This window comes from Centropristis striata, chromosome 3, assembly GCF_030273125.1.
Source record: "Centropristis striata isolate RG_2023a ecotype Rhode Island chromosome 3, C.striata_1.0, whole genome shotgun sequence".
Lineage (NCBI taxonomy): Eukaryota > Metazoa > Chordata > Actinopteri > Perciformes > Serranidae > Centropristis > Centropristis striata.
The window spans coordinates 6,455,185-6,469,140 of NC_081519.1; the positions used below are offsets into that span (position 1 = coordinate 6,455,185).

General features: G+C 40.1%; 1 protein-coding gene across 2 annotated transcripts; it reads left to right on the forward strand.

The window, feature by feature from the left end:
* Positions 1–1,414: 1,414 nt before the first annotated feature.
* Positions 1,415–12,847, forward strand: LOC131968257 (myosin heavy chain, fast skeletal muscle). Of its 2 annotated transcripts, none has more exons than XM_059329052.1 (39): positions 1,415–1,615; positions 1,877–2,020; positions 2,108–2,264; positions 3,198–3,225; positions 3,450–3,561; positions 3,655–3,747; positions 3,834–3,897; positions 3,985–4,083; positions 4,178–4,281; positions 4,384–4,522; positions 4,614–4,732; positions 4,874–5,023; positions 5,183–5,353; positions 5,440–5,746; positions 5,849–5,922; positions 6,007–6,094; positions 6,381–6,498; positions 6,587–6,710; positions 6,812–6,948; positions 7,047–7,302; positions 7,400–7,642; positions 7,725–7,901; positions 8,067–8,212; positions 8,313–8,403; positions 8,486–8,875; positions 8,956–9,082; positions 9,402–9,520; positions 9,615–9,811; positions 9,898–10,081; positions 10,173–10,338; positions 10,426–10,550; positions 10,732–11,040; positions 11,153–11,356; positions 11,437–11,562; positions 11,726–11,896; positions 11,992–12,096; positions 12,181–12,276; positions 12,366–12,497; positions 12,719–12,847. In XM_059329052.1, exons 1-39 carry the CDS (start codon positions 1,415–1,417, stop codon positions 12,734–12,736), a joined length of 5,811 nt encoding a protein of 1,936 aa, XP_059185035.1. In that variant the 3' UTR covers positions 12,737–12,847. The 2 variants fall into 2 exon arrangements, with proteins under 2 accessions (XP_059185035.1, XP_059185036.1); XM_059329053.1 differs by having other exon boundaries at positions 5,855–5,922.
* Positions 12,848–13,956: the final 1,109 nt, after the last annotated feature.

A 13,956-nucleotide genomic window follows, 5' to 3' on the forward strand; every position in this document is an offset into this window, starting at 1 on the left:
CATTAAGGAGATTACTGTAAATACCAAAACAATGTCTGAACTTCAGTAACCGATACGCCTGCCAGAACAATATTTACACAAGGTTAAAAAATGCTGCATTGTGAGTGTCTTGATCTATTTATACACTTTTAAATTCAGTCTCTTGTTTAACTGGGTCTAATGTGTGGCACCACCACTCTTCCTGTAAAAAATTACAACGAGACAAATGTTTCATGTGCTTTGTCTTGCCATATACTGTAACCCCTAAGGACATTGTGGCTTCTATTTAAAACAAATGATTAAAATTCTTTAGATCGACACTCTGTGCATGTATGTTTTTGTTGATAAAGCTGAGTTAATCTGGACATGACACCAATAATGAAATAAAGTAATAAAGTCTAAAGCACACACTATTAATCATAATAATTTCAAAGAACAATATTTTTATGTATTTCTCATTTAAATTCTTGTTACTCACCTTTTTATCAAAGCAGTCACCCTGAAAGTAAAAGTGACGGATTGATAAACTGTCTGTGTTGTTCAGTTACAAAAGAAGCCAGAGTTAGAAAAAAAAAAAATACTCAAGCATGAGTGCGTAAAAGTATGTGACCAAATAAAGCAAGTCCTTCCTAGTGAGGGAACCCTGATCTCTCTATATAAGAAGGGAGGCTGGACAGCCCCAAGGACTGACAGACGACCAGTCAAGGTGAGTGCCTTACAGTCTTTTATTAGCAGGAGACACAGCAGCAGCTTAATGAACAATGCAGGACATGACTTAGTCACTTACTACCAGATACTACAAAGTCAATACAGAACTTTTATGTGACTTGACTTCAGAGTACATACAGTAAGTTCATTTTTAATAGTTTAATTCCAGCTATTAATGTAAACTATTTTCTTCAGAGCCCTAGGACCATCAATATCTGTTCATCTCAGGGGAAGGAAGAAGGTAAAGACATTTTTCATCAATTACTTATGTAAAAATGTCAGACTTTGTTATAGCATTTTTATATGTTCATTAACCTTGTGTGTCATGGGTAAAGAAGTCAATTAACATAGCAAATCTGTGCATCTCATTCTGTATATAGATGTAGTTTCCTTTTGTGTCTGATTCTTTTAAACAATGATTTATTGGCACATGTAACAAGTCATGGCATCAACAAGGATAATTTACAATGAATGACACTGTTACCTCTGATGTCACTGCATTGTTTAAAAATGTAAATGTAGCTTTTATGTTTAACTTTTTGATTTTGTATCAATCATAAATAAGTAGAAATATACCATTATTCATCTCTTCAGGCTAGTGTAAATTAATCAGTGTTAACAGCTTTGTTCATTGGTGGAGATGCCATCATGAGAAGATATTATGACTTAAATGAATTCAATACTTGACTGCTGTGCTGTTTTTACTTACCTGCAGTAAAGCGTCAACATGGGTGATGCGGAAATGGAGTGTTTTGGCCCGGCGGCCGTTTACCTCCGGAAGCCAGAAAGAGAGAGAATTGAAGCTCAAAACACTCCGTTTGATGCTAAAACTGCATACTTTGTGACCGAGCCTGCAGAGATGTACCTCAAGGGGAAGCTCGTTAAGAAAGAGGGCGGCAAGGCCACCGTGGAGACTCTCTGTGGAAAGGTTAGCCTGGAATGAAATTAAAATGTTTTATTTTACACTCAAGTAAAATATATTTGTATGGATGCCAGTGCATGTCTAGTGATGGAACTCTATGATTTCTCTGTAATAAAGGGAAAGGTAAAATATTTTAAACTGACCTTAACATTCATGGTTTTCTAAATGGGAATACTGTCTGTAATAGGCTGAATACTCACCAGTTTGCTCTCATCACCTGTCTACTGTCAGAACTGATGTCCTGTGTTGTTTCTGTCCGTGTCACAGACCCTTACTGTAAAAGAAACTGAAGTCTTCCCCATGAACCCTCCAAAGTACGATAAGATTGAGGACATGGCCATGATGACCCACCTCAGTGAGCCTTCTGTGTTGTATAACCTCAAAGAGCGTTATGCAGCATGGATGATCTACGTGAGTTTGCCCGGATCGTCACAGCAGCAGATGAAGCAATGACTACATGAAGACACATGTCAGTAAAAATCCTCTCTTTCTCCACAGACCTACTCAGGGCTGTTCTGCGTCACTGTGAACCCCTACAAGTGGCTCCCAGTGTATGATTCAGTGGTTGTAGCAGGATACAGAGGCAAGAAGAGGATTGAGGCTCCACCCCACATCTTCTCCATCTCTGATAACGCCTATCAGTTCATGCTCACTGGTGGGTGGGAAGTGTGATGAAAATGTGCATGTTTTAAATGCAATTATTATAGCATATGTCAGGTGTTATTAAAATTAAAACATGTCATGTGAAAAATATTAAGCAAGTAGCAGCTAACAGAAGCTCATATTTGGCTAAGTGACGAGGTCAGCTCTACACATGGGTGTGTATGTGACTGAGTGACTGAGTGATCACACTTTTGTAATATAAAAAAAAAAATCACATCACAGACACACACTACCATTCATTTTTCCTATAATAGTCAGCTATACTAGCAGTTGACCTAGTCTTGTTTCGTTTTTAAATATCTTAACATTGTAAGACATTATAACAACACATCATCGGTGTACATTTCAAGCATATCTTGGACTAAATTAACTAAAATACGATTGCTCTTCCAGACACTTGAATGAGAAACACTCTGTTCCTAATTTAAAAGAAGAATAAATATATAAATTGGGAAATGTCAAATGAAGGCACATCTTAAAGGTGATGATATGTATTATTCCAAGCATGTGAGTGGAGTGGACAGGTGAGATTTTCTGAACCTTTTCTCACAGAGCTGAGGCCACAATGCTCAATATCGCTCTGTCCTCATCTCAAATTTCCATCTGCTCTGAAAAAAGAAAATCCTTTGTGAACTCCATTGTTGAGGTCTCAATAGCTGATTTTTTTTGTCAGAAAATAATGTGGGTGTGCAATACAAAGATGCATTCGGGGTTGAGCTCAGGCATGCTTCCAAACTCCAAAATGGTGTGAGCGGTATTGGAGTGAGAGGGAGCTGAAGATAAGGTGACACTCCGCTCCACTCACATGCTCTTGTATCAATAGTTTTCTTGGTATCGATGGTATTTGATCATTGAATCGATGTGTCCTAACACCCCTATAAGTTATCTGAAAAAAAGTAATAAAACGTTGTTGTTTTTTCCACAGACCGTGAGAATCAGTCTATCCTTATCACGTAAGTTTGCACATTTACTTAATTACTTACCTAACATACAGTATCCTGAAATCAATGTACCTGTGTGATATAAAAATATCAGCACTTTTTAACATAAATAGCATACAGTAACATTGACTGGACAGTATGCTCAAATTCAAGTCCAAACAAGTTTCTTTCAATGTTTCAGTTCACCTAAACCAAGATGTTTCTGATGCTAATTGATCTGTTTTTTATGCTCAAAGTGGAGAATCTGGTGCTGGAAAGACTGTCAACACCAAACGTGTCATCCAGTACTTTGCAACAATCGCAGTGGCTGGAGGAAAGAAGGACTCGCCGAGCTCTGGGAAAATGCAGGTGAATGAACACATCTGTTTTTGGATTATATAATGTGATCTTGGACATGGAGCATGAATTTACGTTTTTCCCTAACTTGTTTTCTAAAATAAGGGCTCGCTGGAAGATCAAATCATTGCAGCCAATCCCCTGCTGGAGGCTTATGGTAATGCCAAAACTGTGAGGAATGACAACTCATCCCGATTCGTAAGTGTGTGTTCAGTGTTTCTCTTTTTAAACAATATCAAAATGCAAAAAGTTATAAATTGAATCTACTGTCCTCTTTTGAATAGGGTAAATTCATCAGAATCCATTTTGGAACAACTGGGAAGCTGGCCTCAGCAGACATTGAAACATGTAAGGCTAGAAATAGTAAAGCAGATACCTCAGTTTGCTTTTGTACACGTCACTGAACTGACTGTTGTCCGACTGTGTGATTGACAGATCTGCTGGAGAAGTCTCGAGTGACGTTCCAGCTGTCTGCTGAGAGGAGCTACCACATCTTCTATCAGCTCATGACAGGCCACAAACCTGAGCTGATAGGTGAGACATTTGTCATTTTTAAAGGTCATTCATTACCTGCTGCATTGTGCATATTTGCTTACAAGAATTAACCACAAATGCTTTCTTTCTTCAGAGGCTCTCCTCATCACCACCAACCCTTACGACTATCCCATGATCAGTCAGGGTGAAATCACTGTCAAGAGTATCGATGACATTGAGGAATTCATTGCCACTGATGTAAGAAGATGATCAAATCCACTGACTCAAGGAAAAATGTCTGAATTTAGAAATGTTTCAGTGTGAGAGCAGAACTCATGACTTTTCTTTGAATACTCACAGACTGCTATCGACATCCTGGGCTTTACTGCAGATGAGAAGGCAGGCATTTACAAGCTGACTGGAGCTGTGATGCATCACGGAGCCATGAAGTTCAAGCAGAAGCAGCGTGAAGAGCAGGCTGAGCCTGATGGCACTGAGGGTATGTTGCACTTTTGAAAACAAGGGAAAAGTATGAATTGGAATCTTTTTTTTATTCTCTTCAAACTAACACATTTTCTCTTATTTTTTAGTCGCCGATAAAATCGCGTACCTCATGGGGCTGAACTCTGCTGATGTGCTGAAGGCCTTGTGCTATCCGAGGGTGAAAGTCGGAAATGAGTTTGTGACTAAAGGCCAGACTGTCCCTCAGGTGAAATGTTCACACAGTCCTGTGAATCTTAACGCTGGAGCCTGTTTAACCCCTGACAACTTGTTATTTTATTGAATTATTTTATTGTTCACTCTTGCAACAATATCAACGTTTGATTATTCTTGTATCTGTAAAAATCAGGTCAACAATTCCGTCATGGCCCTCTGCAAGTCTGTCTATGAGAAAATGTTCCTGTGGATGGTCGTCAGAATTAATGAGATGTTGGATACCAAGCAGCCCAGAAGCTATTTCATCGGTGTCCTGGATATTGCTGGCTTTGAAATCTTTGACGTAAGTTTGGTGACATGATATCTTTTTTTTTTTTATGATGGTGATGCTTTTGTTGTCAAAGTGGCAATAGACAATTTATTGTTTTAACTTATTATTATGAAGTAAAGTTGTCTGTTTCAACTTTAGTGAAGTAACTTTGTTCTGTTACAAATTAATTAGTTCAACAGCTTGGAGCAGCTGTGCATCAACTTCACCAATGAAAAACTGCAACAGTTTTTCAACCACCACATGTTTGTCCTGGAGCAAGAAGAGTACAAGAAAGAGGGGATTGAATGGGAGTTCATTGATTTTGGTATGGACTTAGCTGCCTGCATTGAGCTGATTGAGAAGGTCAGTGACATGCTGTATTTTCATAAACATAGAAAACTATCTGATGACTTGAAGTGTTTTAATAATTAATATTTTCATTTTGACAGCCAATGGGCATCTTCTCCATCCTTGAGGAGGAGTGTATGTTCCCCAAGGCAACAGACATGACCTTCAAGAACAAGCTGTATGACCAGCATCTTGGTAAAACCAAAGCTTTTGAGAAGCCAAAGCCAGCCAAAGGCAAAGCCGAGGCTCACTTTTCTCTGGTGCACTATGCCGGCACTGTTGATTACAACATCTTTGGTTGGCTCGACAAGAACAAAGACCCCCTGAATGACTCAGTGGTTCAGCTCTACCAGAAGTCTTCAGTCAAACTGTTGGCTCACCTCTATGCAGCACACCCTGGAGCAGAAGGTACATGCTGTTACCCATTTCTACATGATGAGATGTAAAACATTTAAATTTATTGCATATGTTGATTTAATTATTTTAATATAATCCTCACTCCTCTGACAGCTGAAGGCGGTGGCGGAAAGAAAGGTGGCAAGAAGAAGGGTGGTTCCTTCCAGACTGTGTCTGCATTGTTCAGGGTGAGATATGACAGAAGGACTTTTTGTACTTCATTGGATTAATTAAGTGCCTTTTGCCGATTTAATTTCCTTTTGCTTCTTCAGGAGAATTTGGGCAAGCTGATGACAAATTTGAGGAGCACACATCCTCATTTTGTGCGCTGCCTGATTCCCAATGAATCAAAGACACCAGGTATGTGCTCTTGTGTTGATGTTGCTTTATTAAATGAAGTTTTGGGATGTGCCTAACTTAGACATTGCTTTACATAGTCTAATCTGTTTGGTCAAGTCTTGCCTATGGATTATAGTTTTTTTTTTCTTTTTGTTTTATCTTTTCTTTTTATGTTTAAGTTTTTTGTATTGACAGGAAAAAAGCAAAAACACAACACAATTATTGGCAAGTCAGGAAAGGAAATAATAAATAATTCATGTGATCTTTTACAGTTACTAATCTACAACTACTTAATGAAATATCACAGGTCTCATGGAGAACTTCCTGGTCATCCACCAGCTGAGGTGTAACGGTGTGCTGGAAGGTATCAGGATCTGCAGGAAAGGTTTCCCCAGCAGAATCCAATACGGTGACTTCAAGCAGAGGTAGCAGAAATATAAACTTGAACGTCATTGAAGAGCATTTACTATTGTCAAGCAAGTGTCTCTAACTGAATGAAATATTTACTCTTAGATACAAAGTATTGAATGCCAGTGTCATCCCAGAGGGCCAATTCATTGACAACAAGAAAGCTTCAGAGAAACTGCTCGGATCCATTGATGTGGACCACAGTCAGTATAAGTTTGGCCACACCAAGGTAGAGTAAGAAATGCTTTCCTTCAACAAAGATGTTTGCAAAAAGGATTAACTACCATCAATTTATATATTGATTCAATTTATATTTTTATTGATTCTCAGGTGTTCTTCAAAGCCGGTCTGCTGGGTGTTCTGGAGGAGATGAGAGATGAGAAACTGGCTGAGCTGGTCACAATGACTCAGGCTCTCTGCAGAGCTTACCTGATGAGGACAGAGTTTGTCAAGATGATGGAGAGGAGGTAATGTGTCCGTTATTGATACATTTTAAAATTTTATAGCATGCTTTAAAGTCTTCAAATTTGCAACATTTTCTGACTTGCTTTTTCTTTGTTGACAGAGAGGCCGTTTTCGCCATTCAGTACAACATCCGCTCATTCATGAATGTCAAAACCTGGCCATGGATGAAGCTGTACTTCAAGATTAAGCCACTGCTGAAGAGTGCAGAGACTGAAAAGGAGATGGCCGTAATGAAAGAGGAATTTGGAAAGACCAAAGAAGATCTAGCAAAGGCTCTGGCTAAGAAGAAAGAACTGGAGGAAAAGATGGTTTCCCTCGTACAGGAGAAGAATGACCTGTTGTTGCAAGTGCAGTCTGTAAGTTCTGTCATCACACTGTATAGCATGTATACTAAATATCCTACACCAAATCACTGATTTGGCAATGATTTGAATCTGTTGCATTGATTTTAAGGAATCTGAGAATCTCAGTGATTCAGAGGAAAGGTGTGAGGGGCTCATTAAAGCAAAAATCCAGCTTGAGGCCAAACTCAAAGAGACGTCTGAGAGACTGGAGGATGAGGAGGAAATGAATGGGGAGCTGACTGCAAAGAAGAGGAAGCTGGAGGACGAGTGCTCTGAGTTGAAGAAAGACATTGATGACTTGGAGCTCACCCTGGCTAAAGTGGAGAAGGAGAAACATGCCACCGAGAACAAGGTATCAAGAAAGCTTTTCAATTCTAAATATTCCAGTAGATTGAAACCTGTTTGATAATTAAGATCCATGTCAACTTTTCTAGGTCAAAAACCTCACAGAGGAAATGACATCTCAAGATGACACCATTGCCAAGCTGACCAAAGAGAAGAAAGCCCTCCAAGAGGCCCATCAACAGACCCTTGATGATCTGCAGGCAGAGGAAGACAAAGTCAACACTCTGACGAAGGCCAAGACCAAGCTGGAGCAGCAAGTGGATGATGTGAGTAACATCTACACACAACAGCAAAAACCTCAATGACTGCCTTTCCTTTAACTGCTTGATGTAAATACAGTAAATGGCTATTGCAGAAAAAAGCAAACCATACATTTTGTTTTCTAAAAAATAATGACTTTTTAATTTTATAAACATATATTTTGTGTTTAGCTTGAAGGTTCTCTGGAGCAAGAGAAGAAGCTCCGGATGGATCTGGAGCGAGCGAAAAGGAAGCTTGAAGGAGATCTGAAACTGGCCCAGGAATCCATAATGGATCTGGAGAATGACAAGCAGCAGTCAGATGAGAAATTAAAGAAGTAAGAAAACAACTAACTAAACAACTACCTACTTGCAATGAATTATTTGAAAGTCACTTAGATGTAATTTTAATATGCCGATTCATTCTGTCCCATGCAGGAAGGACTTTGAGACAAGCCAGCTTCTCAGTAAGATCGAGGATGAGCAGTCTCTTGGAATCCAGCTACAGAAAAAGATAAAGGAACTGCAGGTACAATTTGAAGTGTTCGTAGAAGGTAATAGGAACAATCACATATCTTGAAAGATTCTCAGTGAAACATTGTGTGTTTCAGGCTCGTATTGAGGAGCTGGAAGAGGAGATTGAGGCTGAGCGAGCTGCTCGAGCCAAAGTGGAGAAGCAGAGGGCAGATCTCTCCAGGGAACTTGAGGAGATCAGCGAGAGGCTGGAAGAAGCTGGCGGGGCAACTGCTGCTCAGATCGAGATGAACAAGAAGCGGGAGGCCGAGTTCCAGAAGCTGCGTCGCGATCTCGAAGAGTCCACCCTGCAGCACGAGGCCACCGCTGCGGCTCTCCGCAAGAAGCAGGCTGACAGTGTGGCAGAGCTGGGAGAGCAGATTGACAACCTCCAAAGAGTCAAACAGAAGCTGGAGAAAGAGAAAAGCGAATACAGGATGGAGATCGATGACCTCAGCAGCAATATGGAGTCAGTCGCCAAAGCAAAGGTGAGAAAGCTAATTTTCCCTTCCACGGAGCAAATTATAATGCTAACACATTTATATTAATACATGTTCTCTTTTACCAGGGAAACCTTGAAAAAATGTGCAGGACATTAGAAGATCAACTGAGTGAGCTCAAATCCAAAAGTGATGAAAATGTTCGTCAGCTAAATGACCTGAGTGCACAGAAAGCAAGACTTCAAACTGAAACCGGTAAGAATATAATTTGGGGCGTTCAAAAACTGGCCTTCTGTTGTATACATTCTGTATATTAACTTAACCTACTTTTGTTTATAACAACCCTATTCAACCTTCCCTAAATTTAAGATTTTGCTGAACATTGCAACACCTATTGTCACTAGCTGTAAACTTGCAAAAATGTATCTCTGTTTAATGAAATGGCTTAAGTGGAAAACCTTTACGCTGATAATGTTAAAAACGTATCTATTAAGTATATTATATATATACATTATTATGTTAGCTGTTGCACTTTGTTTCTGATGTTCATTAAGTCAACTAATATCTTTATTAGGTGAAAATGCACGTCAGCTGGAGGAGAAAGAAGCTCTTGTTTCTCAGCTGACAAGAGCCAAGCAGGCTTACACTCAGCAGATTGAGGAGCTGAAGAGGCACATAGAGGAGGAAGTAAAGGTAATAGTCTATGAAATCAGTAGGATAATAAGAAAAGGAAAAAGCCACAAGGCGACGGTATCAAATATTAATCAGACTGTAATTTGGTTCATAGGCCAAGAACGCCCTGGCTCACGCTGTTCAGTCATCTCGTCATGACTGCGACCTGCTGAGAGAGCAGTATGAGGAGGAGCAGGAGGCCAAAGCTGAGCTGCAGCGTGGAATGTCCAAAGCCAACAGTGAGGTCGCTCAGTGGAGAACTAAATATGAGACTGATGCCATTCAGCGCACTGAGGAGCTGGAGGAGGCTAAGTAATGAACAGTCCTGAAATCGCACTGTTTCCACACGCATTAATTTAGTACCTCAACAATAACCTGTTTTCTGTATATTTCTCCAGGAAAAAGCTTGCCCAGCGTCTTCAGGATGCAGAGGAATCCATCGAGGCAGTGAATGCAAAATGTGCCTCTCTGGAAAAGACGAAACAGAGACTGCAGGGTGAAGTGGAGGACCTGATGATTGATGTGGAGAGAGCTAATGCTCTGGCTGCTAACCTTGACAAGAAGCAGAGGAACTTTGACAAGGTCAGATATTTTTGTATAAACTTGTGGTTTTGACAGATGAATGTAAGGTGACAAAAAAAACATACCGTTTTTTTTTTTTTTGTACTTTCAGGTTCTTGCAGAGTGGAAACAGAAGTACGAGGAAAGCCAGGCAGAGCTGGAGGGAGCTCAGAAGGAGGCTCGCTCAATGAGCACGGAGCTGTTCAAAATGAAAAACTCATATGAAGAAGCTTTGGACCAACTAGAGACAATGAAGAGAGAGAACAAGAACCTGCAACGTAAGGCAATTCAGTGTCAGTTTAGTCATCTAAAGTGTCTCTTACTTAATTTTTTATAATGGTGAAATTTATACTTGTGTACAACAGAGGAGATCTCAGACTTGAGTGAACAACTTGGGGACACTGGTAAGACGATTCATGAGCTCGAGAAGGGAAAGAAGACGGTGGAGAGTGAGAAGACAGAGATCCAGACTGCTCTGGAGGAGGCAGAGGTAAACATTAGCAGAGCTTTAGAGCTCACCTGTGTGAGACTCACCTTGCCACGGCGTTGGACTGGACACCTCAGTGCTTTTTTAATTCCCTGTGACCCAGACTATTTTTCTCTCGTTTCTGCATTTTTTAAAAAAGGAACTGTTCTCTGCTCTAGATGATAATAGTCACACTTGTTTACAGGCTACCCTGGAGCATGAGGAATCCAAGATTATGCGTGTTCAACTAGAGCTCACCCAAGTTAAGAGTGAAGTTGACAGAAAACTTGCAGAGAAGGATGAGGAGATCGAGCAGATCAAGAGGAACAGTCAGAGGGTGATCGAGTCCATGCAGAGCAATTTAGATTCTGAGGTCAGGAGCAGGAATGATGCCCTGAGAATCAAGAAGAAGATGGAGGGAGACCTTAATGAGATGGAGATTCAGCTGAGCCACGCCAACCGCCAGGCAGCTGAAGCCCAGAAACAGCTGAGAAACGTGCAGGGGCAGCTTAAGGTATGACTCACTGAAGGTTTTGTGGCAGAGCATCTTGCTTAAAAGCTTAAAGTGGTTGCTGATTGACTGACTGACAGATTGACATTGATTGAATCAATGTTTTATGATTTAGGATGCCCAACTTCACCTTGATGAAGCCATAAGAGGCCAAGAAGACATGAAAGAGCAGGTTGCCATGGTGGAGCGCAGGAACGGCCTGATGCTGGCTGAGATCGAGGAGCTCAGAGCTGCACTGGAGCAGACAGAGAGAAGCCGCAAAGTGGCTGAACAGGAGCTGGTTGATGCCAGCGAGCGTGTGGGGCTGCTGCACTCTCAGGTATGCTCACAGGTTAACAAACAAGAATGTTCTCCTATAGTTCAATATGGGAAAATGTATGTCTGCTTCTTTAATAATAGAACACCAGCCTCATCAACACCAAGAAGAAGTTGGAAGCTGACTTTGTCCAAATCCAAGGTGAAGTGGAAGATTCTGTACAGGAAGCAAGAAATGCTGAGGATAAGGCCAAGAAGGCCATCACTGATGTGAGTCATCTTTACGCATTTCTTTGTAACCAAACACAAAGTATAAAGGATAATATGTCAGTGCATAATATTGTATGTTTCTCCACTAAATCTAGTTTTATAGCAGCTGAAACATTAGAGTTCAATAGGTTTGTATTCAGTAATATATAACTCAACCCTGTAGGCTGCCATGATGGCAGAAGAGTTGAAGAAGGAGCAGGACACCAGCGCTCACCTGGAGAGGATGAAGAAGAACCTGGAGGTGACAGTGAAGGACCTGCAGCACCGCCTGGATGAAGCTGAGAATCTGGCCATGAAGGGTGGCAAGAAGCAGCTCCAGAAACTGGAGGCTAGGGTAAAGAAAATTTTATTCTACAATGTAATTTAGCAGTTTGGTTTTATATGAAAATCTTGCCCTCCATGTGAAAACATACATTGTTCATTTTTCAGGTACGTGAGCTTGAGGCTGAAGTTGAAGGTGAGCAGAGACGAGGAGCAGACGCTATCAAAGGTGTTCGTAAATATGAGAGAAGAGTGAAAGAGCTCACCTATCAGGTAGGCAGTTTTTTTATTCCTATTGATTGATACAGTCGTCTGACAAAGGTGCAATTTAATCAATTTTGATTGTGTTAACTGCAGACAGAGGAAGACAAGAAGAATGTCACCCGACTCCAGGATCTGGTCGACAAACTGCAGCTGAAAGTGAAGGCCTACAAGAGGCAGGCCGAGGAGGCTGTGAGTCAGAAACTTTTATAACTTATTTACTGTTTTTTAATGTGTATAATGATGGTGGATGTTGACTCCAGTGTTAAATTTCCTCACAGGAGGAGCAGGCCAACACTCACCTGTCCAGGTACAGGAAGGTGCAGCATGAGATGGAGGAAGCTCAGGAGCGCGCTGACATCGCTGAGTCTCAGGTCAACAAGCTGAGAGTAAAGAGTCGGGACATTGGAAAAGTGAGTGATACATAAACCTTGGGCAGTAAAATAATAATAATTTTACAAGGAAACAACATAATTAGTACATGAACAGCTCAAGATTTTTTATGCATGTGCTGTTTTTTAGTTGTATTCATTTTAAATGGAGCTAAAGCTACATGCAGGTTACATGACAAAATGTTTTCGTTTCATAGGTGAACTGTCATTAATTTTTTCTTTCCATTTTCTATCCATTGTAGGGAAAGGAGGCTGAATAAAAATCTGCAACCTCATCGAGAGACATCAAGGAGAATCATAAAATATGCTTTTTCATTGAACATCTCTCACTAAATATTGTAGCACTATATTAAATAAATTATGTGGCCAGTCTTCTCTCTTTGCATTTTTCTCTGCACAACACAAACATACCAGTACTACTACTTGGTTTATGGAAGAGGAAAAAAGATGCAGTTGTTGATACAACTGAGGTCTTGAGCAAGTGTAGTATTAGTAACCTTTAACATATTGTCTCATTATGGTGTTCAGCTGTCTTGTTGCTCAGTCTGCAATCTGAATCTACAAATGAAACTCACTCACTGAAACACACAATAGTCTTAGTTAGTTTTTTTCATTCATTCTATTTTAATCCAATTCAATTAACTGAAAGTTTGTTTTGTTGATGGGAAATTTACAGTATGTGTGACAGTCTTTGTTCAAAACTCAGGAGGAGGAAACAGCTAACGTTAGCCTAGCCCCGTCCAACAGAAACAAAATACACCTACCTGCTACACTTTAAGCTCACTCATTAACATGTTATATCTCATTTGTTTAGGTGGTATAAATACTAAAGTTTTAAAACTACATTCTGACGTTTTACGGTGTTAAATACCTCTGCCTGAGTATTTCATGGCTGGGCAGTAACTCCATGGTAACCTGTTGCCAGGCATTCCAAACTCTTAGCAACAAGAAGGCAGATAACCATATTTTCCAAAACGGCTACAAGTAAAGTGATCGGTCTTGCTTTCATCTTTACTATAACGCTTTTATATTAAAGTAACAGCTTTATCATAATATCCTGTCTGTGGTGTTTCTCACTTTTACCACTGGGCAGGTTTACCTGTGAAACAGTTAAAACACAACATTCATCACAATGTTGGGGAAGCTAACAAACGTCTTTGAGTGTGTGTGTGTGTGTGTGTGTGTGTGTTGGTGGGAGGGGGTACAAATTTTTATCACAAATATAAAAATGCCCTCAAAAAAATATTTTAACTACACAAATATTAATGCAGTTGAACTAACAACAAACTACTGCAAAAATACTAACTACTAATTTAATGACATTCATATTGCAGTTCACTACTCCCCAATACTGCTTTAACAAGACAAAATTAGAATTACCATGGCACTAATATCTCACAATGTAACACTAGGAGTCATTAGATGCAACATTTTTAACCCTTTGATGCACAACATGGGTCAAAAATGACCCGCATTCATT